This window comes from Bombina bombina, chromosome 3 (assembly GCF_027579735.1).
Source record: "Bombina bombina isolate aBomBom1 chromosome 3, aBomBom1.pri, whole genome shotgun sequence".
Lineage (NCBI taxonomy): Eukaryota > Metazoa > Chordata > Amphibia > Anura > Bombinatoridae > Bombina > Bombina bombina.
In genome coordinates this window covers 227,943,712-227,967,920 of record NC_069501.1, presented here as the reverse complement: position 1 = coordinate 227,967,920, position 24,209 = coordinate 227,943,712, and the positions used below count along the sequence as shown (strand labels likewise).

At 38.9% G+C, this 24,209-nt stretch overlaps 1 protein-coding gene across 2 annotated transcripts in view; it reads right to left on the bottom strand.

The window, feature by feature from the left end:
• The window catches only part of DHRS13 (dehydrogenase/reductase 13), a 91,910-nt gene extending 68,131 nt beyond the window's left edge, over nucleotides 1–23,779 (bottom strand). The window contains exons 1-2 of one of the 2 annotated variants that reach the window (XM_053706180.1): nucleotides 23,369–23,779; nucleotides 17,989–18,107 (exon numbers count right to left, since the gene is read on the bottom strand). In XM_053706180.1, coding sequence (XP_053562155.1) covers nucleotides 17,989–18,107; nucleotides 23,369–23,495 — 246 coding nt within the window. In that variant the 5' untranslated portion in view covers nucleotides 23,496–23,779. The remainder of the gene's footprint in view (nucleotides 1–17,988; nucleotides 18,108–23,368) is intronic. The other variant, XM_053706182.1, reaches the window with a different exon arrangement.
• Nucleotides 23,780–24,209: the final 430 nt, after the last annotated feature.

The following is a 24,209-nucleotide window of genomic DNA, read 5'->3' as shown; positions in this document are numbered from 1 at the left end:
TTCCAGAAGTTTACATCTCTGGAGAAGTGAGCGGGCCTGCTGGGGCATCGAAGCTGTGTAAAGTTGACCATCTTTTGTGGTGAGCAGCTTAACTGGGAAGCCCCATCGGTATCTGATCCCTTGATTACGAAGGATTCTAGTATAATCAGTGTAAGTTCTCCTCAAATAGAGGGTATGAGTAGAAAGATCCGGGAAGATCTGTATATTCTTGAATTTCTCAGAAAGGGTCTTTCCCTTCAGGGAAGTGCTGAGGAGTTTATTCTTGAAGACAAAATAATGAAGCCTAGCCACCACGTCCCTATGTTTGTCCATTGCTATATTTCTGGGTCTCGCAATTCTGTGAGCCCTATCCATCATAAGATCGCTGTCTGTGGCTTCGGGTATCAATTCTCTAAACAGTTCTTTCAGAAATGATTCTATAACCTGTGGTTGGACTGTTTCTGGGATCCCCCTGATCCGAACATTATTTCTACGGGATCTGTCTTCGAGGTCCGCCATTTTCTTTTCTATATCTGACATTTGGATGGCAAGAGATTCTGTATAAGCTAGGAGGTTAGAATGGTCCACAATGAGATCCTCTTGTTTTCTCTCCAATGTGTCCGTCCTGTCACCTATGGAGGCAATATCTCTTTTCAATTCGGCAGTAGACTTGTCAAATCTCTTTGTCAAAGAGTCATGATGACTCGCCAATAGTGTAGTAATGGTTTCAACTAGATCCGGGTGAGTTTCAAGGCTAGCCATTTTGTGAGATAGAGAGGCCCTCAGAGTTTTATCTGGTATAGAATTGGAATCAGAATTGTCTTCATCTGAGGCCCCTTGATGAATGGATGGGGGTGAAGCGATAATGCTCTAGCATTGATTTCTTCCTGTGTAGACTTCTTTCTTTGGCTGTGTGACATTGTTAGAGTGCAAATAGGGTGAGTTTCTTAACATTCACGGTGTATATGGGGTTGCTGCAATAGTTGGGCCTAGCCTCAGAATTCCCAGCAATAAAGAAATTAAATAGGCCAGGGAGATAGAACTATTTATGGAATTACATTTGTGTACATTTTGACTTCTAGATCTGGACTACTTAAAGGTATAGCTTTCTCTCATGCATAGGTTGGAGACCACCAGAGACAAGACATTACAGTACAAGACGTCTCCATACCCCCCTCCCAGCAAAAGAGATCAGAAAGCAAATGCCATTTAAGGCGATACAAATGGAGGGGTATGAGTCAGTAAGGCAGCAGAGCTCTGAAGTAGCAGATAGCAAGGCAGAAGTAAAACACTTATTTCTTTTCTAGCAGATGCCTAGCAGTTATATGTGGTTTCTTCAGTCTAGTTGCAGGTTTCTGTGTTTAGAAAAATTAAATATGGCGTTTTTTATTTCAGTCTTTTTAATTCCCTTTCCCTTTCTCCCTCCTCGTTTCCCTCTCTTGTTCTTTTTTTGATACGATGGTCGTGTTGATCGGGGCCTAGGGAGGGTCCTGGTCTCTGAGGGCTTAGTTTTGAAAAATAGCTAGTACTTCTATTATCTAATTTGATTCATTCTCTTGGTAGCCTTTGTTGAAAAGCATACCTAGGTAGGCTCAGGAGCAGCAATAAAAACAGAATTTATGCTTACCTGATAAATTTCTCTCTCTTGTGATGTATCGAGTCCACGGATTCATCCATACTTATGGGATATTCTCCTTCCCTACAGAAAGTGGCAGAGAGCACCCACAGCAGAGCTGTCCATATAGCTCCTCCCTTAGCTCCACCCCCCAGTCATTCGACCGAAGGCTAGGAAGAAAAAGGAGAAACTATAGGGTGCAGTGGTGACTGAAGTTTTTTAAATAAAAATATACTACCTGTCTTAAATAGACAGGGCGGGCCGTGGACTCGATACATCACAAGAGAAATAAATTTATCAGGTAAGCATAAATTCTGTTTTCTCTTGTAAGATGTATCGAGTCCACGGATTCATCCATACTTATGGGATACCAATACCAAAGCTTTAGGACAGGGATGAAGGGAGGGACAAGACAGGTACCTTAAACGGAAGGCACCACTGCTTGTAGAACCTTTCTCCCAAAAATAGCCTCCGAAGAAGCAAAAGTATCAAATTTGGAAAATTTGGAAAAAGTATGAAGTGAAGACCAAGTCGCCGCCTTACAAATCTGTTAAACAGAAGCCTCATTTTTAAAAGCCCATGTGGAAGCCACTGCTCTAGTAGAATGAGCAGTAATTCTTTCAGGAGGCTGCTGGCCAGCAGTCTCATAAGCCAAACGGATGAAGCTTTTCAGCCAAAAGGAAAGAGAGATAGCCGTAGCCTTTTAACCTCTCCGTTTACCAGAATAAACAACAAACAATGAAGATGTTTGACGGAAATCTTTAGTTGCTTGTAAGTAGAACTTTAAAGCACGAACCACATCAAGATTGTGCAACAGACGTTCCTTCTTTGATGAAGGATTAGGACACAGAGAAGGAACAACAATCTCCTGATTGATATTCCTATTAGAAACAACCTTAGGAAGAAACCCAGGTTTGGTATGCAAAACCACCTTATCTGCATGGAAAACTAGGTAAGGTGAGTCACACTGTAAAGCAGATAACTCAGAAACTCTTCGAGCCGAAGAGATAGCTACTAAAAACAAAACTTTCCAAGATAGAAGCTTAATATCTATGGAATGCATAGGTTCAAACGGAACCCCTTGAAGAACATTAAGAACCAAATTTAGGCTCCATGGTGGAACAACAGGTTGAAATACAGGCTTGATCCTGACCAAGTCCTGACTAAACGCTTGAACGTCTGGGACATCTGCCAGACGTTTGTGTAAAAGAATAGACAAAGCAGATATTTGTCCTTTTAAGGAACTAACTGATAATCCCTTCTCCAATCCTTCTTTGAGAAAGGACAAAATTCTAGGAATCCTAATCTTACTCCTTGAGTAACCCTTGGATTCACACCAACAAAGATATCTGCGCCAAATCTTATGATAGATTTTCCTGGTGTCAGGCTTTCTAGCCTGAATCAGGGTATCAATGACCGACTCAGAGAAACCACGCTTTGATAGAATCAGGCGTTCAATCTCCAAGCAGTCAGACGCAGAGAAGTTAGATTTGGATGCTTGAATGGACCTTGGATTAGAAGGTCCTGCCTCATTGGCAGAGTCCACGGTGGAACAGATGACATGTCCACCAGGTCTGCATACCAAGTCCTGCGTGGCCACGCAGGCGCTATCAGAATCACTGAAGCTCTCTCCTGCTTGATTCTGGCAACCAGACGTGGGAGGAGAGGAAACGGTGGAAATACATAAGCCAGATTGAAGGACCAGGGCACTGCTAGAGCATTTATCAGTACCGCCTGGGGATCCCGGGACCTGGACCTGGACCCGTAACAAGGAAGTTTGGCGTTCTGTCGGGACGCCATCAGATCCAATTCTGGTGTGCCCCATAGCTGAGTCAGCTGGGCAAATACCTTCGGATGGAGCTCCCACTCCCCCGGATGAAAAGTCTGATGACTTAGGAAATCCGCCTCCCAGTTCTCTACCCCTGGGAAATGGATTGCTGAGAGATGGCAAGAGTGATCCTCCACCCATCGGATTATTTTGGTTCCTCCTTGATTATTGATATAGGCTACAGTCGTGACGTTGTCCGACTGAAATCTGATGAATTTGGCCGCAGCTAGCTGAGGCCATGCCTGAAGCGCATTGAATATCACTCTCAGTTCTAGAATGTTTATCGGGAGGAGAGATTCCTCCCGAGACCATAAGCCCTGTGCTTTCAGGGAGTCCCAGACTGCACCCCAGCCTAGCAGGCTGGCATCTGTCGTTACAATGAGCCACTCTGGCCTGCGGAAACACATTCCCTGAGACAGGTGGTCCTGAGACAACCATCAGAGAAGAGAATCTCTGGTCTCTTGGTCCAGATACAGTTGAGGAGATAAATCTGCATAATCCCCATTCCACTCTTTGAGCATGCATAGTTGCAGTGGTCTGAGGTGTAGGCGGGCATAAGGAACTATATCCATTGCCGCTACCATGAAGTGATTAAAAGTTTTGATTTTCTGACCTCCGTCAGAAATATTTTCATTTCTACCGAGTCTATCAGAGTCCCTAGGAAGGAAACTCTTGTGAGAGGGATGAGAGAACTCTTTTTTATGTTCACCTTCCATCTGTGAGATCTCAGAAAAGCCAACACGATGTCTGTGTGAGACTTGGCTAGCTGGAAAGTCAACGCCTGAATTAAGATGTCGTCTAGATAAGGCGCCACTGCTAGAACCGCCAAAAGGGACCCTAGCACCTTTGTAAAAATTCTGGGAGCCGTGGCCAACCCGAAAGGAAGGGCCACAAACTGGTAATGCCTGTCCAGAAAGGCGAATCTGAGGAATTGATGATGATCTCTGTGAATAGGGATGTGTAGATACGCATCCTTTAAATCCACGGTAGTCATATATTGACCCTCCTGGATCAGAGGAAGAATAGTCCGAATAGTCTCCATCTTGAAAGATGGTACTCTGAGGAATTTGTTTAGAATTTTGAGATCCAAGATTAGTCTGAAAGTTCCCTCTTTTTTGGGAACCACAAACAGGTTGGAGTAAAAACCTAGCCCTTGTTCCGCTCTTGGAACTGGGCGGATCACTCCCATGGTATGTAGGTCTTCTACACAGCGTAAGAACGCCTCTCTCTTTGTCTGGTTTGCAGACAATTGAGAAAAGTGAAATCTCCCCCTTGGGGGGGGAGTCTTTGAAGTCCAGAAGATATCCTTGGGACACAATTTCTAAAGCCCAGGAATATTGAACATCTCTTGCCCAAGGCTGAGCGAAGAGAGAGAGTCTGCCCCCTACTAGATCCGATCCTGGATCGGGGGCTACCTCTTCATGCTGTCTTAGAGGCAGCAGCAGGCTTCTTGGCCTGTTTACCTTTGTTCCAAGCCTGGTTAGGTCTCCAGACTGACTTGGATTGGACAGAATTCCCCTCTTGCTTTGCTGCAGGGGAAGCTGAAGCGGGACCTTTGAAGTTCCGAAAGGAACGAAAATTATTTTGTTTGGTCCTCATCTTATCTGTTTTATCCTGAGGGAGGGCATGGCCTTTCCCTCCAGTGATGTCTGAAATAATTTCTTTCAGTGTAGGCCCGAATAGGGTCTTTCTTCTTAACCCAGAGCTGTCACGCTTTCCTTGTAAACCAGGCAGTTTAGAGAAAACCTCTGTGAGGGTTTTATTCATAACTATGGCCATGTCTTGTAAAGTAAATGAATTTGACGCATTAGAGGTACTTGGCGTCACTTGTGCGGGCATTACTGGTTGTGACACTTGGGGAGAGCTATATGCTAAACCCTCATTTGCTTCTAACTGAGAATCATCTATTGCAATATTTTTAAGTGCTAAAATATGCTCTTTATAATTTATAGACATATTAGTGCAAGTGGGACACATTCTAAGAGGGGGTTCCACAATGGCTTCTAAACACATAGAACAAGGATTTTCCTTGGTGTCAGACATGTTAAACAGGCTAGTAATGAAACAAACAAGCTTGGAAAACCCTTTAATCAAAGAAAATAACACTTTAAACAAAAACGGAACTGTGCCTTTAAGAGAAAAAAAGCTGCACAAACTCTGCAAAATAGTGTAAAAAAGCAGTAAACAAAACGAAATTTTTACAGTAGCACCATAAAGCCTTAGTAACTTTGCACCACTATGCAAATAAACAATTAACCCCTTAATGTAAAAACTAGATTGAAAAAACTTAAAAACCGGTAAAATAACGTTCAGCACCTAGCAACAGCTCTGCTGTGGCGCCTACCTGCCCTTTAGGAAAGATTTGTGGGGGAAAAAACCTCTTTACAGCCCTCAAATACAGCAGGAATCTGTGGAGAAGTAGCTGGATGCTTCTGAGGTAAATAAACTGTGCAACTGAAAATAGGCCCCTCCCACCTCACTCGATGTTATGGGGCCTGAAAGAAACACAACAGAGTGTTTCTTAAACTAGCCATGTGGGTTAATAACCCTTAAACAAGCCACAAAGACACCTTAAAGTCCCTCAAAAAAACGTTTTATTTGTAATTAAACCAAAAGTTTTTTCCTATTAGTGTCACCAGTAACTATGAGCCCTTTATGCAAGCTTGGATTCCTCTTTTACTGAATACAGCTTACCTTTCCCTCATGGGGATATTGCCAGCCTTTTCTAGAAATAACACAGTCTGTCTAGAAAAAAATAGACATACCTTAATGCAGTTTACCCTGCAAACTGTTCCAACTGAAGTTTTCCTGTACTCTTCAGCCCTTGTGAGAACAGCAGTGGATCTTAGTTACAAAATGCTAAGATCATCATCCTCCTTGCAGAAATCTTCATCCCTTTTCTGCCAGAGAGTAAATAGTACACACCGGTACCATTTAAAATAACAAACTTTTGCTTGAGAAAAGGGAGGACCTATATGGACAGCTCTGCTGTGGGTGCTCTCTCTGCCACTTCCTGTAGGGAAGGAGAATATCCCATAAGTATGGATGAATCCGTCGACTCGATACATCTTACAAGAGAAATGTTGATACGTCTCAGGAGTGTCCTCCAGTAATGTTGGTGTATTTATCAGCAGCAGTTGTCACCAACGTGTTACGTATTGTAATTATGAATATTAATAATTAATAGCAGTATAAAATTATTGTCAGCGATATCTACACTATAGCAGAATTTTATCAATACACCCCAGTAAGATGTTAAATCTCTGTAGTGTACCCCAAAATATCAATATTTAGATATCTATAAAATTAAAAATTATTATTTAATCTCAATATAAAATATTCCTAAATTCTGATTAGTTCATCTTTATATACACATTGATAATATTTATGTAGTAACTGAATGTCACCTATGACCAGTTATATCTATCAATTGATCAATACAATATTAGAACATAAAGCACGCTATAAAGATATTTAGATTAAATTACTATTCAGTAGATATTGTCTATTATCCCATGAATGGATGAAATATTTCTATAAATTAACCTTAACTCAAAATGAATTTCTTATTAAATATCACACAAGAATTATACTAAAACAATTTATAAATAGCTAGAAAGTTCAACCAATTCAATCTATATAGCTTATTCAACAACGCTTGTACTCACCTATGTTCAAATCTCACAATGAAATTTTAGCTAAACTCCCACAATCTAATGGAATTTCCAGGGAAATATAATTCACTATTTTCAACCCAATATAATCAAATATACTTCACTTAAACCCAGAGTTTGTTATACAATTAGCAATACAACACAATAGCCAATTTATGTGCAATTCTTAAGAGAGTTCACAGTAAATAAAAATGAATTTATCAATATGGAATACAAAACCTTTCCTCTCAACAGTAAATTGCTTGATGCTAGATATGATTATTTATAGACTACACAGGTCTCTAAAATGTATAAATTACACTTACAAATCACTGCTACAATTTAACTATAGCTATAAAGAATGTCTTTGCTATAAACTTTTAAAAGTATTAGATCACGATCCTATACCAGATACCAATAAGAGAGCTTCAGCTTTTCCAATCAGCGATTTTCTAAAGTCATACGGGAAGGTAATTTTGCAAACAGGGTATCACAAACACAGAGGTATTTCTCTATTTTCAACAGAGAGTTATTCTAAGTCTCAAACCAAAGTGTGTTTTTTGTCTTCTTCCTTTCTTTGCATAGTCTTTTTGTCTGAGACCAATCTCACCGTCATTTCTAAATAACCCAATGGAATTCTCTGGGTACGCCCTTTTAGTCTGAGCTTATCTCTCATTGGAAATTAATATGGTCATTTTAAATCCCCTGACAATTTAAAATACCCTTTGGTTGCAATTTTCGTATTGAACACCGGAGGGACAATAGGCAACAGAATGTAGTTTAATTAGCAAATACTACTACAGAAGAGTATATTTTCTTAAATGTATATTCAATATATTTATTATTTCCTAGTATTAATAAACTATCTGTTTAGTATATGGCCCATCTAATATAACTGAGCGCGTATTTTTGAGACTAAACATGGGTACACTTAGAATATATATATAAATATACACACACACACATATGATATATATTTCCTACTTATAATATGTTAAAAGATGTATTTAAAAGTCATATTTCTATTAGTGGACTAGTAGTTGTAATTCAAAATAGATATATGTATATTTGACTTTATTTGTATATCAGTGGATAATTAGTAATACTATTATTTGATTTTAATAGAATCATATCATTTCATATCTAGTACATCTCCAATGCTGAGTGTATAAAAACATATGCTATAATTCACAGCACAAATTACATAGACCTTTATATACCAGTATCTACTAGTCATATTTGGAACCTCATTTTCACACCAGATTCCTGAAACAAAGAAAACTAAATGTAGTTTTATTTTATAATACAGTAAAATATTTTAAATTCATCAATACAGCTACCCACTCAATACAGCAGATACTTATCGAATATAGTAAATCAGGCATAAAGGTATATCTCCCAGACCAATATATATATTATTTATATAATCTGAGTATTTTAAATAGATCTGATAATTATACAATTCATATATTTAAGTTTTGAAGTTTTAATCTTATATGTTTTCAAAGTACACAGGTTTTAAAAGACTTTCTTAGTTACTTTTAACTCAGACGAGGAGTTTAGTTTTTGTATATTTAACTCAGTATGGAATAATTAACACTTAACTGTAAATGTTTACCTTTCCTAGAAGATTGTGCTTCAAAGAAGTGATCACTTGTAGACTTCTAGGCTGCGATCCACAGGGGTTCCTGTGATATAGGTAATATGTTTCTTAGGACAAATTAATTTAAAGATTTTATTCTGGGGAAACCATACAACAAAAACTATATTGAAATGACCTCTTTTCTGAGACTGTGATCAAAGGTTTTTGAGGTGTGACATTATCTCTTACAGTTTGGGACATATGTTTGCTCTCTGGACCAAACACACCACATTTGCTCTTTAGAAGTCCTAGTTAGTGTACGTCTGAACAGCAGGAGGTCTGAGTAAACATACTTTCTTTCTTTGTATTGGGACAGGCTAGGCTTGTGCTGGGTATCTGAGCTTTCAGCAAAAGGGGGGTCTGGGTCGCCAACCTCAGTCATTGATAGAGAGAACTGTATCATTTACAGATAAAGGCATTTTTAATAACACTGAAACATTATATAATATATATATATAAAATATCACTCACCAATACCCTAACAGCATCAATGGGAGCCAATTGCTGATTGGTGGCTGCACATAAATGTCTTTTTTTTTGTTCACCAGATGTGTTCAGCTAGCTGTGTTGCTGCTCCTTTAAAAATGTTACCAAGAGAATTAGGCACATTTGATAAAAGAAGTAAATTGGAAAGTTGTTTACAATCATATGCTCTATCTGAAACATCAAATAAATATCCCCCTAAGAAAGAGAAAAACAGTATAATCCAATCATATTTATACCAAGTCAATATATTTAGTATAAGCCAATCATATCTAGACCAACCTTTTTAAATTAATGTCCAAATATGTTGTTTTCCCCCCCCAATTACTTGGTGGGTGAACACATTTTTTTGTTTTATTAACAAACAAAAAAAACACTTGTTTAGCATGATATAATTAATTTCATAAAACTAAGTAAACACACAAATCCAGGAATTAAAGGGACATTGTGCATTAGATTTTTCTTTGCATAAATGTTTTGTAGACAATCCGTTTATATAACCTATGTTGGAGTGTTTTTGTAACAATATACAGTTTTGCTTATTTTTTGATAACATTGTGCTGATTGACACTGAACCCAATTTTTTTCTTTTGTGATTCAGATAGAGCATGTAATTTTAAGCAACTTACTCATTTAATCCTATTATCAATTTTTCTTCGTTCTCTTGCTATCTTTATCTGAAAAAGAAGGCATCTAAACTAAGGAGCCAGCAAATTTTTGGTTAAGTACGCTGGAGAGCACTTGTTTATTGGTGGGTGAATTTATCCACCAATCAGCAAGAACAACCCAGGCATCTAAACTTACATTCTTGCTTTTCAAAAAACGATACCAAGAGAATAAAGAAAATGTGATAATAGGAGTAAATTAGAAAATTGCTTAAAATTGCATGCTCTAACTGAATCACAAAAGAAAAAATTTGGGTTCAGTGTCCCTTTAACCCCTTAATGACAACTGACGTACCAGGTACGTCATGCAAAAACGAACAGTTAATGACAATAGACGTACCTGGTACGTCAGTTGTCTAACAGAGTGCTGAAAGCGATCGCAATCGCTTCCAGCAGCTCTCAGGGTATTGCAGTGATGCCTCGATATGGAGGCATGCTGCAATACCTTTTTAGAAGACTCCAATGCAGAGAGAGCCACTCTGTGGCCCTCTCTGCACCGGTAGCGATGGTGCCGTTCGTTGGTGGGTGGGAGCGTAACAGGGAGGCAGGTGGGCGGCCCATCGTTACCCAGCATCCGGTTCCTGTAAGTGCAATGTGCACGCCGGATGCCGGGAGCGTGCGGGGGGGCCTGCGGGTGTGCGCGCATTAGCCACTGACACCAATGAGGAGGGAGAGTGGGGACATTTTTAAAAAAAATGTAAATATAAAAGGATCTGGGAGGGGGATGGGGGTATTGTGGGGGGGCTGCCAAAAGAAAAAAAATACTTTTGTTTTTGGGGGCAAACTGGGTACTGGCAGACAACTGCCAGTACCCAAGATGGTGGCAATTAGGTAGGGGAGAGGGTTAGAGAGCTGGGGGGGGGGATCAGGGAGGTTGGGGGCTAAGGAAGGGGTCCATCACAGCTAAAATATTTTATTATTTTTATTATTTTTTTAAAAACTCCTTTTATTTAGTACTTAAAGGGACACTCAATCAAAATTAAACTTTCATTGTTCAGATAGAGCATGACATTTTAAACAACTTTCCAATTTACTTCCATTAACTAAATGTGCACAGTCTTTTTATATTTAAACTTTTTGAGTCACCAGCTCCTACTGAGCATGTACAAGAATAAGTGTGTAAGTATTTGTGAATGGCTGATGGCTGTCACATGATACGTGTATGCATTTGTGATTGGCTGATGGCTGTCACATGGTACAGGGGGAGTGGAAAAAGATAACTTTTAAAATTGTCAGAAAAAAAAAATCTACTACTCATTTGAAGCTCAGACTAAGTGCTATTGCATTGTCTTGTTATCTTGCATTTGTTGATTATGCAAATCTACTATGTTGACTGATCCTTTAAGATGGCGGGGACAATTGTGGGGTGGGGGAGGGAAGAGAGCTGTTTGGGAGGGATCAGGGGGTGGGATGTGTCAGGTGGGAGGCTGATCTCTACCCTAAAGCTAAAATTAACCCTGCAAGCTCCTTACAAGCTACATAGTTAACCCCTTCACTGCTGGGCATAATTCCCGTGTGGTGCGCAGCAGCATTTAGCGGCCTTCTAATAACCAAAAAGCAACGCCAAAGCCATATAAGTCTGCTATTTGTGAACAAAGGGGATCCCAGAGAAGCTTTTACAACAATTTGTGCCATAATAGCACAAGCTGTTTGTAAATAATTTCAGTGAGAAACCTAAAATTGCAAAAAATGTAAAGTTATTTTTTTTATTTGCTCGCATTTGGCGGTGAAATGCTGGCATGAAATATACCAAAATGGGCCTAGATAAATACTTGGGGTTGTCTACTACACTAAAGCTAAAATTAACCCTACAAGCTCCCTAATTAACCCCTTCACTGCTAGGCATAAAACACGTGTGGTGCGCAGCGGCATTTAGCGGCCTTCTAATTACCAAAAAGCAACCCCAAAGCCATATAAGTCTGCTATTTCTGAACAAAGGGGATCCCAGAGAAGCATTTACAACCATTTGTGCCATAATTGCAGAAGCTGTTTGTAAATAATTTCAGTGAGAAACCTAAAGTTTGTGACAAAATTTGTGAAAAAGGAGTTTTACCCGACTCGACATAAGCATGATGAATTAAAGATTTCAACCAAGATGCCAAAGAAATGGCAGAGGCCTTCTGACCTTTCCTAGAACCGGAAAAGATAACAAATAGACTAAAAGTCTTTCGGAAATTCTTAGTAGCTTCAACATAATATTTCAAAGCTCTAACTACATCCAAAGAATGCAATGATTTCTCCTTAGAATTCTTAGGATTAGGACATAATGAAGGAACCACAATTTCTCTACTAATGTTGTTGGAATTCACAACCTTAGGTAAAAATTCAAAAGAAGTTCGCAACACCGCCTTATCCTGATGAAAAATCAGAAAAGGAGACTCACAAGAAAGAGCAGATAATTCAGAAACTCTTCTGGCAGAAGAGATGGCTAAAAGGAACAAAACTTTCCAAGAAAGTAATTTAATGTCCAACGAATGCATAGGTTCAAACGGAGGAGCTTGAAGAGCCCCCAGAACCAAATTCAAACTCCAAGGAGGAGAAATTGACTTAATGACAGGTTTTATACGAACCAAAGCTTGTACAAAACAATGAATATCAGGAAGATTAGCAATCTTTCTGTGAAAAAGAACAGAAAGAGCAGAGATTTGTCCTTTCAAGGAACTTGTAGACAAACCTTTCTCCAAACCATCCTGAAGAAACTGTAAAATTCTCGGAATTCTAAAAGAATGCCAGGAAAAATGATGAGAAAGACACCAAGAAATATAAGTCTTCCAGACTCTATAATATATCTCCCTAGATACAGATTTACGAGCCTGTAACATAGTATTAATCACAGAGAAACCTCTTTGACTAAGAATCAAGCGTTCAATCTCCATACCTTTAAATTTAAGGATTTGAGATCCTGATGGAAAAAAAGGACCTTGCGACAGAAGGTCTGGTCTTAACGGAAGAGTCCACGGTTGGCAAGAGGCCATCCGGACAAGATCCGCATACCAAAACCTGTGAGGCCATGCTGGAGCTACCAGCAGAACAAACGAGCATTCCTTCAGAATCTTGGAGATCACTCTTGGAAGAAGAACTAGAGGCGGAAAGATATAAGCAGGATGATACTTCCAACGAAGTGACAATGCATCCACTGCTTCCGCTTGAGGATCCCTGGATCTGGACAGATACCTGGGAAGTTTCTTGTTTAGATGAGAGGCCATCAGATCTATTTCTGGAAGTCCCCACATTTGGACAATCTGAAGAAATACCTCTGGGTGAAGAGACCATTCGCCCGGATGCAACGTTTGGCGACTGAGATAATCCGCTTCCCAATTGTCTATACCTGGGATATGAACCGCAGAAACTAGACAGGAGCTGGATTCCGCCCAAACCAGAATTCAAGATACTTCTTTCATAGCCAGAGGGCTGTGAGTCCCTCCTTGATGATTGATGTATGCCACAGTTGTGACATTGTCTGTCTGAAAACAAATGAACAACTCTCTCTTTAGAAGAGGCCAAGACTGAAGAGCTCTGAAAATTGCACGGAGTTCCAAAATATTGATCAGTAATCTCACCTCCTGAGATTCCCAAACCCCTTGTGCCGTCAGAGACCCCCACACAACTCCCCAACCTGTAAGACTTGCATCTGTTGAGATTACAGTCCAGGTCGGGAGAACAAAAGAAGCCCCCTGAACTAAACGATGGTGATCTGTCCACCACGTCAGAGAGTGTCGTACAATCGGTTTCAAAGATATTAATTGAGATATCTTTGTGTAATCCCTGCACCATTGGTTCAGCATACAGAGCTGAAGAGGTCGCATGTGAAAACGAGCAAAGGGGATCGCGTCCGATGCAGCAGTCATAAGACCTAGAATTTCCATGCATAAGGCTACCGAAGGGAATGATTGTGACTGAAGGTTTCGACAAGCTGATATCAATTTTAGACGTCTCTTGTCTGTCAAAGATAGAGACATGGACACTGAATCTATCTGGAAACCCAAAAAGGTTACCCTTGTCTGAGGAATCAATGAACTTTTTAGTAAATTGATCCTCCAACCATGATCTTGAAGAAACAACACAAGTCGATTCGTATGAGATTCTGCTAAATGTGAAGACTGAGCAAGTACCAAGATATCGTCCAAATAAGGAAATACCACAATACCCTGTTCTCTGATTACAGACAGAAGGGCACCGAGAACCTTTGTAAAAATTCTTGGAGCTGTTGCTAGGCCAAACGGCAGAGCCACAAACTGGTAATGCTTGTCTAGGAACGAGAATCTCAGAAACTGATAGTGATCTGGATGAATCGGAATATGCAGATATGCATCCTGTAAATCTATTGTAGACATATAATGCCCTTGCTGAACAAAAGGCAGGATAGTCCTTACAGTTACCATTTTGAATGTTGGTATCCTTACATAAAGATTCAATATTTTTAGATCCAGAACTGGTCTGAAGGAATTCTCCTTCTTTGGTACAATGAAGAGATTTGAATAAAACCCCAGCCCCTGTTCCAGAACTGGAACTGGCATAATTACTCCAGCCAACTCTAGATCTGAAACACATTTCAGAAATGCTTGAGCCTTCGCTGGATTTACTGGGACACGGGAAAGAAAAAATCTCTTTGCAGGAGGCCTTATCTTGAAGCCAATTCTGTACCCTTCTGAAACAATATTCTGAATCCAAAGATTGTGAACGGAATTGATCCAAATTTCTTTGAAAAAACGTAATCTGCCCCCTACCAGCTGAGCTGGAATGAGGGCCGCACCTTCATGTGGACTTAGGAGCTGGCTTTGATTTTCTAAAAGGCTTGGATTTATTCCAGACTGGAGATGGTTTCCAAACTGATACCGCTCCTGAGGATGAAGGATCAGGCTTTTGTTCCTTGTTGTGACGAAAGGAACGAAAACGATTATTAGACCTAAATTTACCTTTAGATTTTTTATCCTGTGGTAAAAAAGTTCCTTTCCTTCCAGTAACAGTTGAGATAATAGAATCCAACTGAGAACCAAATAATTTATTACCCTGGAAAGAAAGGGAAAGCAGAGTAGACTTAGAAGACATATCAGCATTCCAAGTTTTAAGTCATAAAGCTCTTCTAGCTAAAATAGCTAGAGACATATACCTGACATCAACTCTAATGATATCAAAGATGGCATCACAAATAAAATGATTAGCATGTTGAAGAATAATAATAATGCTATGAGAATTATGATCTGTTACTTGTTGCGCTAAAGCTTCCAACCAAAAAGTTGAAGCTGCAGCAACATCCGCCAAAGATATAGCAGGTCTAAGAAGATTACCTGAACACAAGTAAGCTTTTCTTAGAAAGGATTCAATTTTCCTATCTAAAGGATCCTTAAATGAAGTACCATCTGCCGTAGGAATGGTAGTACGCTTATCAAGAGTAGAGACAGCCCCATCAACCTTAGGGATTTTGTCCCAAAATTCTAATCTGTCAGATGGCACAGGATATAATTGCTTAAAACGTTTAGAAGGAGTAAATTAATTACCCAAATTATTCCATTCCCTGGAAATTACTTTAGAAATAGCACCAGGAACAGGAAAAACATCTGGAATAACTACAGGAGATTTAAAAACCTTATCTAAACGTTTAGATTTAGTATCAAGAGGACCAGAATCCTCAATTTCTAATGCAATTAGGACTTCTTTAAGTAAAGAACGAATAAATTCCATTTTAAATAAAAATGAAGATTTATCAGCATCAACCTCTGAGACAGAATCCTCTGAACCAGAAGAACCATTATCAGAATGATGATGTTCATTTAAAAATTCATCTGAAAAATGAGAAGTTTTAAAATACTTTTTACGTTTACTAGAAGGAGGAATAACAGACATAGCCTTCTTAATGGATTTAGAAACAAAATCTCTTATGTTATCAGGAACACTCTGAGTATTAGATGTTGATGGAACAGCAACAGGTAATGTAACTTTACTAAAGGAAATATTATCTGCATTAACAAGTTTGTCATGACATTCAATACAAACAACAGCTGGAGGAACAGCTACCAAAAGTTTACAGCAGATACACTTAGCTTTGGTAGCTCCAGCACCAGGCAGCGATTTTCCAGAAGTATCTTCTGACTCAGCTTCAACATGGGACATCTTGCAATATGTAATAGAAAAAACAACATATAAAGCAAAATTGATCAAATTCCTTAAATGACAGTTTCAGGAATGGGAAAAAAATGCCAATGAACAAGCTTCTAGCAACCAGAAGCAATAAAAAATGAGACTTAAATAATGTGGAGACAAAAGTGACGCCCATATTTTTTTAGCGCCAAATAAGACGCCCACATTATTTGGCGCCAAAAATGACGCCACATCCGGAACGCCGACATTTTTGGCGCAAAAGAACGTCAAAAATGACGCAACTTCCGGCGACACGTATGACGCCGGAAATAGAAAAAAAAATTTGCGCCAAAAAAGTCTGCGCCAAGAATGACGCAATAAAATGAAGCATTTTCAGCCCCCGCGAGCCTAACAGCCCACAGGGAAAAGTCAAATTTTAAGGTAAGAAAAAAATTGTTTTACTCAAACGCATTATCCCAAATATGAAACTGACTGTCTGAAAATAAGGAATGTTGAACATCCTGAGTCAAGGCAAATAAATGTTTGAATACATATATTTAGAACTTTATATAAAAGTGCCCAACCATAGCTTAGAGTGTCACAGAAAATAAGACTTACTTACCCCAGGACACTCATCTACATGTTGTAGAAAGCCAAACCAGTACTGAAACGAAAATCAGCAGAGGTAATGGTATATATATAAGAGTATATCGTCGATCTGAAAAGGGAGGTAAGAGATGAATCTCTACGACCGATAACAGAGAACCTATGAAATAGACCCCGTAGAAGGAGATCATTGAATTCAAATAGGCAATACTCTCCTCACATCCCTCTGACATTCACTGCACGCTGAGAGGAAAACCGGGCTCCAACCTGCTGCGGAGCGCATATCAACGTAGAATCTAGCACAAACTTACTTCACCACCTCCATAGGAGGCAAAGTTTGTAAAACTGATTTGTGGGTGTGGTGAGGGGTGTATTTGTAGGCATATTGAGGTTTGGGAAACTTTGCCCCTCCTGGTAGGAATGTATATCGCATGCGTCACTAGCTCATGGACTCTTGCTAATTACATGAAAGAAATATATATATATATATATATATATATATATATTTTTTTTTAGTAGAAAACTCAAGGTATTGATGAGCATGCCCCACAGTGATGGACGTAGGTACAAAGGTAAAAGTACTGTGTGACGTACTACCTATGTTCATTTGGTGCAAGGGATTAAAGGATCTTTAAATAAATAAAAGACAATGCAATGGCACTTACTCTGAATTTCAAATAAGTAGTAGATTTTGTTTCATTTCCCTTCCATTTTTATCATGCGACAGCCATCAGCGAATCACAGACTCATACACTTATGACCAAAAAGTATGTGGAGTTTCAGCCACACCCATTGCTAACAGTTTGTGAGATTTCTGAACTACTAGATCTGCCCCGGCCAACTGCAAGTGCTAATATTGTGAAGTAGATGCGTCTAACAACAACAGCCCAGCCACCAAGTGGTAGACCACACAAACTCACAGAGTGGGGCCATCGAGTGCTGAAGTTCGTAGTGCATAAAAGTCGCATTTCATTTGTTGCATTAATGTAAATATTAAATTAAAAATATCTAATTTACTTATTTTATTTTCTGGCCTTTAAGCAACAGAGTCAGGGATCCTTGGAAAAACAAAGAGCGCAATTGATCAAAGGGGCATGCTGTGTAGGGAGTTGGCCATCTAAAGGTCAGAAAATCAAGTGGCTGGAAGAAAAACCGTCCCAGAAAAAAAAAGTGTAGATCTGCGCTGGGAGGGGGAACGGTAGGAGTAAATCGGAGAGGTTAGCAGTAAGAACACTTTTATTTAGAAAAATAATAACAATTCATGGATGAAAGCGAGTTTGGATTTATATGATAGTTACACTGATATGTTCCGTAACAAATAAGCTTAACATCACTTTAAGCAGAGAGCATGGCTACCCTTCTCATTATAATTAGTTAACAATACAAATACAAGTGATTGTAGTATGTTTACATATACACAGGGTGTATTTTAAACAGACCTTTCTTATGTCATACACTGCCGCCTCTCCTGTCTCTTGCACACGACATGCTAGAATAACACGAGCCCCACGTTTGGCTAAATCCAGTGCTGTCACTTTTCCAATTCCAGCACTTGCTCCTTAAAAAAAACAAATTGCAGAACTGCTGAATTAGGATTAATCTATTTTATTTCACACAGTGGTTTTGACCTGTCAAAAAAAAAAAAAAAGATACATTTTTCATATTTAAAGGGACAGTCAAGTCCAAAAAAAACTTTCATGATTTAAATAGGGCATGCAATTTTAAACAACTTCCCAATTTACTTTTATCACCAATTTTGTTTTGTTCTCTTGGTATTCTTAGTTGAAAGCTAAACCTAGGAGGTTCATATGCTAATTTCTTAGACCTTGAAGACTGCCTCTAATCTGAATACATTTTGACCACTAGAGGGCACTAGTTCACATGTTTCATATAGATAACATTGAGCTCATGCACGTAAAGTGACCTAGGAGTGAGCACTGATTGGCTAAACTGCATGTCTGTCAAAAGAACTGAAATAAGGAGGCAGTCAGCAGAGGCTTAGATACAAGATAATTACAGAGGTAAAACGTGTATTATTATAACTGTGTTGGATATGCAAAACTGGGGAATGGGTAATAAAGGGATTATCTTTCTTTTTAAATAACAAAAATTCTGGTGTTGACTGTCCCTTTAATGCGATATTTAACTGCATTAAAGCACTTTCTTATTGCACTATTGCTTGCGTTTGTGTGTTTAACCCCTGCAAACAAGTCAGCACTGGAGAGTCAGTACACTGCCAGTCATGAGTTGGTCAGTGCCATTGACTGGTTGCGAAGCAATATGCCACTGGACATTCCCTGCTAGAGATGACTTTAAATAGACATTGTAGTAGACAAATGACATGCTCTGATTTGTTAGAGCATGTAATGTTTGCACAGTGATATTCCATGTGTTTAACCCCTGGTCTTGAAAATGAAACAGCCAGGGAGCCAATTATCAGCATCAGTCACACAACTTTGCCTATCACTGACTGTGTTCTCCTTGAGAGCTACAAGCACCGCAAAGCAGGGCTTTACCAATGTGCTTAACCCCCTGCAAAACTGGTGATTGTTAGGGTTGTGCTACTGTTTCCTACTTAGGACCAGCTCTGTGACTTTGAGCGGGATTTTATCTATGTGTTTACCCCCTTTGCAGTATTTAAACACACAGAGTTCCAGTGTGAGTAGGATAAAGATTAATAGCATATCATTTTTGCATCACACATGTTACTTTAATAATGTTTAACCTCTTCTGTGGGGTTTAAATGCACAGTTACCGGCAATCAATGGTGCAATAAAAATATTCTAATAAATTAGGGCATGTTCATTGTAGCTTTATGTCCCTTTAAGGTCAACAAATAATCTCTCTGTGCAACTCTGTTAATTTTAAATGGTGAGAGCATTTCTGATTCACTTAGAAACTTGGGGATATGCTTGCATTTGCAAACATGCTTCCAGGAAACTTTGTGAAAAGTCATCTTGCTTCCATATGACAGTTTTGGCATGTTCTAACTACTGGCAGTAATGAGAAGCTTGATCACAAAATGTGTGATAAGAAGCATTTTTTGAAAATGCTAAATTTACATTATTTAACCCCTTAACCAGGGATGATGACGTAGTCGACATCCACACAAGGCCTTTAGGTAGAGACACCACAAAGCCCCAGATTGCTGAAAAACCCCTCTATCTCTGCTCCCTTAAAGGGACACAAAACCCAAATGTTTTCTTTCATGATTCAGATAGAGCATGCAGTTTTAAGCAACTTTCTAATTTACTTCTACTATACATTTTTCTTCATTCTCTTGCTATCATTATTTGAAAAAGCAGGAATGTAAGCATAGGCCTATTTTTGGGCCTATGCTTACATTCCTGCTTTTACAAATAAACGGCTAGATTACGAGTTGTGCGTTAAGGTAAAAAAGCAGCGTTAAGAGGTCCTAACGCTGCTTTTTTACGCCCGCTGGTATTACGAGTCTTGCAGGTTTAGGGTCACCGCACACTTCTTTGGCCTTACCGCATAACAACTTACATAAACTTTGTTAAGTCTTTTTTCTATGGGACTGCCATAGCGCCGGTATTACGAGTCTGTCCTGGGAGGCCAAAAAGTGAGCGATACACCCTCTACCGCCAAGATCCCTAACGCATTTAAAAGTCAGTAGTTAAGAGTTTTATGGTACAACGCCGTAACATAAAACTCATAACTAAAGTGCTAAAAAGTACACTAACACCCATAAACTACCTATTAACCCCTAAACCGAGGCCCTCCCGCATCAAAAACATTAAAATAAACATTTTAACCCCTAATCTGCCGCTCCGGACACCGCCTCCACCTACATTATATTTATAAACCCCTAATCTGCTGTCCCCAACATCGCCGACACCTACATTATATTTATTAACTCCTAATCTGCCGTCCCCTATCTACACTTATTAACCCCTAATCTGCAGCCCCCAACGTCGCTGCCACTATACTAAATGTATTAGCCCCTAAACCTAAGTCTAACCCTAACCCTAACACCCCCTAACAAATATAATTACAATAAATTTAAATAAAAATTCCTATCATTAACTAAATTATTCCTATTTAAAACTAAATACTTACCTATAAAATAAACCCTAAGCTAGCTACAATATAACGAATAGTTACATTGTAGCTATCTTAGGGTTTATTTTTATTTTACAGGCAAGTTTGTATTTGTTCCAATCAGCCAATAGAATGCGAGCTCAATCCTATTGGCTGATTGCATCAGCCAATAGGATTTTTTCCACCTTAATTCCGATTGACTGATAGAATTCTATCAGCCAATCGGAATCTAAGGGACGCCATCTTGGATGACACCACTTAAAGGAACCTTCGTTCATCGGGTAGTCGTCGGATGAAGAGGATGCTCCGCGTCGGATGTCTTGAAGATGGACCCGCTCCGCGTCGGATGGATGAAGATAGAAGATGCTGCCTGGATGAAGACTTCTGCCCGTCTGGAGGACCACTTCGCCCGGCTTGGATGAAGACTTGTCCCAGCTTCGTTGAGGACTTCGGCCCGGTTGGATGAAGACTTCTGCCTCTTCCTTGAGGATGGATGTCCGGTCTTCAGAACTGTAAGTCGATCTTCAGGGGGTTAGTTTTTTTTTTTTAAGGGTGTATTGGGTGGGTTTTATTTTTAGGTTAGGGTTTGGGCCTGCAAAAGAGCTAACTGCCCTTTTAAGGGCAATGCCCATCTAAATGCCCTTTTCAAGGCAATGGGGAGCTTAGGTTTTTTTAGATGGTATTTTATTTGGGGGGTTGTTTGTGTGGTTGTTGGGTTTTACTGTTGGGGGGGTTGTTTGTATTTTTTTTTTACAGGTAAAAGAGCTGATTACTTTGGGGCAATGCCCCGCAAAAGGCCCTTTTAAGAGCTATTGATAGTTTAGTTTAGGCTAGGGTTTTTTTTTTTATTTTGGGGGGGCTTTTTTTATTTTGATAGGGATATTAGATTTGGTGTAATTAGTTTAAATATCTTGTAATTTGTTTATTATTTTCTGTAATTTAGTGTTTGTTTGTTTTGTACTTTAGTTAATTTAATTTATTTATTTTTTGTTAATTTAGTAAATTTATTTAATTATAGTGTAGTGTTAGGTGTTATTGTAACTTAGGTTAGGTTTTATTTTACAGGTACTTTTGTATTTATTTTAGCTAGGTAGTTATTAAATAGTTAATAACTATTTAATAACTATTCTACCTAGTTAAAATAAATACAAACTTGCCTGTAAAATAAAAATAAACCCTAAAATAGATACAATGTAACTATTAGTTATATTGTAGCTAGCTTAGGGTTTATTTATAGGTAAGTATTTAGTTTTAAATAGGAATTATTTAGGTATTGATAGGAATTTTTAGTTAGATTTATTGTAATTATATTTAAGTTAGGGGGTGTTAGGGTTAGACTTAGGCTTAGGGATTAATAAATTTAGTATAGTGGCGGCGACGTTGGGGGCGGCGGATTATGGGTTAATAAGTGTAGGTAGGTGGCGGCGATGTTAGGGACGGCAGATTAGGGGTTCATAATATTTAACTAAATGTTTGAGAGGCGGGAGTGCGGCGGTTTAGGGGTTAATATGTTTATTACAGTGGTGGCGACGTTGGGGGCGGCAGATTAGGGGTTAATAAATGTAGTTAGGTTGCAGAGACATTGGGGGCGGCAGATTAGGGGTTAATAAATATAATGTAGGTGTCGGCAATGATGGGGCCAGCAGATTAGGGGTTCATAAGTATAATGTAGGTGGCGGCTGTGTCCAGAGCGGCAGATTAGGGGTTAATAAATGTAGGTAGGTGGTGGCGATGTTAGGGGCAGCAGATTAGGGGTTAATATTTAACTAATGTTTGCGAGGCAGCAGTGCGGCGGTTTAGGGGTTAATATGTTTATTATAGTGGCGGCAATGTCCGGAGCAGCAGATTAGGGGTTAATAAGTATAAAGTAGGTGTCGGCGATGTCGGGGGCGGCAGATTAGGGGTTAATAAGTGTAAGATTAGGGGTGTTTAGACTCGGGGTTCATGTTAGGTGTAGACATAAATGTTCTTTCCCCATAGGAATCAATGGGGCTGCGTTACTGAGCTTTACGCTGCTTTTTTGCAGGTGTTAGACTTTTTCTCAGCCGGCTCTCCCCGTTGATTCCTATGGGGAAATCGTGCACGAGCACGTACGACCAGCTCACCGCTGACTTAAGCAGCGCTGTTATTGGAGTGCGTTAAGGAGCAAAATGTTGCTCTACGATCACTTCTTGTCTTTTTAACGCCGGGTTTGTAAAAACCTGTAATACCAGCGCTGCAGATAAGTGAGCGGTGAGAGAAAACTGCTTGTTAGCACCGCACCCCTCATAACGCACAACTCGTAATCTGGCCGAAAGATAGCAAGAGAATAAATAAAAATTGATCATTGATAAATATATATTTCATATCAATCTATTGTTATTTCTGTTATATTGGGTGGAATCTAAAATAGCTCAGATTGTTTTTTGATGATTAATACAAAAATTAACCTTTATTAAACATTATTTCATATTTTGTGCAAAAAGAAATTAAGGCAAAGCTGTTAGGAAATAAAAAAACAAACAATAATTCTAAACAAACGTGTTTGTTAAAATGATCCTTTTCAATGTAACCTTTAAGTAGGCTGACCATATTGCAGCTTTAAAAAGGGACACATATAAAAAATACACATGTCAGGGCTGTTTTCAGGGCTGTTTAAAAGAAATGCTTTGTATAAGAACCCTGACATATGTATTTTTCATATGTGTTCCTTCTTAAAGCGGCAATAGGGTCAGCCTACCTTTAAGACATTAGTTTATAGTCTACAGAAAAGCTTACCTGTCACTATTGCAGTTTTTCCCTTCAAGCAGGTGTCACTTCTGCATTGTTTTCCTTTGATGAAATTGTAGTAAACTAATACATATATCCCTAGGATTATCCCAAAAACAAGAAAAGCAGCTGCCATAGTGGCTAATAGAATGTATTTAATATAATACTGAAACAATAATGACAAGATTACACCTTTACATTGTTGAGAGTAGAGCTACAAAAATATGCAGTTAGTTCTCTAACACATATGGTCCCGATTTTATAACTTAGAATTATAGTGCCAGTATATCTATCCTTTTCAATAATTTAAATGTAAGATATTAGTTGTTCACTGAACAATAATAGTAGCACTCGTAGCTTCCTCCTGTTATGCAATAATGCACAGACAAAGCCCAATCGTTTGAGAAGGGACTAGCTGCAGACTGGAGCTCCACTCTAGACAGGAAACATGTGACATCCACTCAAAGCTTTTTTTTTTTCTTTGCTTTTTTTTTAAAATCAACTTTAATGTAACAACATATAGACAATCATTCTGAAAACGAAACATTTTGCAGATTTTTTGCTCTTAATGTCCATTCACAGTGGTTTTTGCTGATTGTCATTTGTAAGGTAATCAGTGTGACTGTCATTTATAAGGTAATCACTGTGACTGTCACTTATAAGGATAATCACTGCGAATGAACATTAAGAACAAGAAAGCTGCAAAATGTACAAGGCTAAAGTTGTCTTCTTATTTAGTCAGCTTCTTATTCTGCAACTAGGGTTGCCAGGTGTCTGCAGCAAAAATACCGGACAGATATGAGAGAAAATGGGTGAAAAAAAAGAAGTGTATATATATATATATATATAT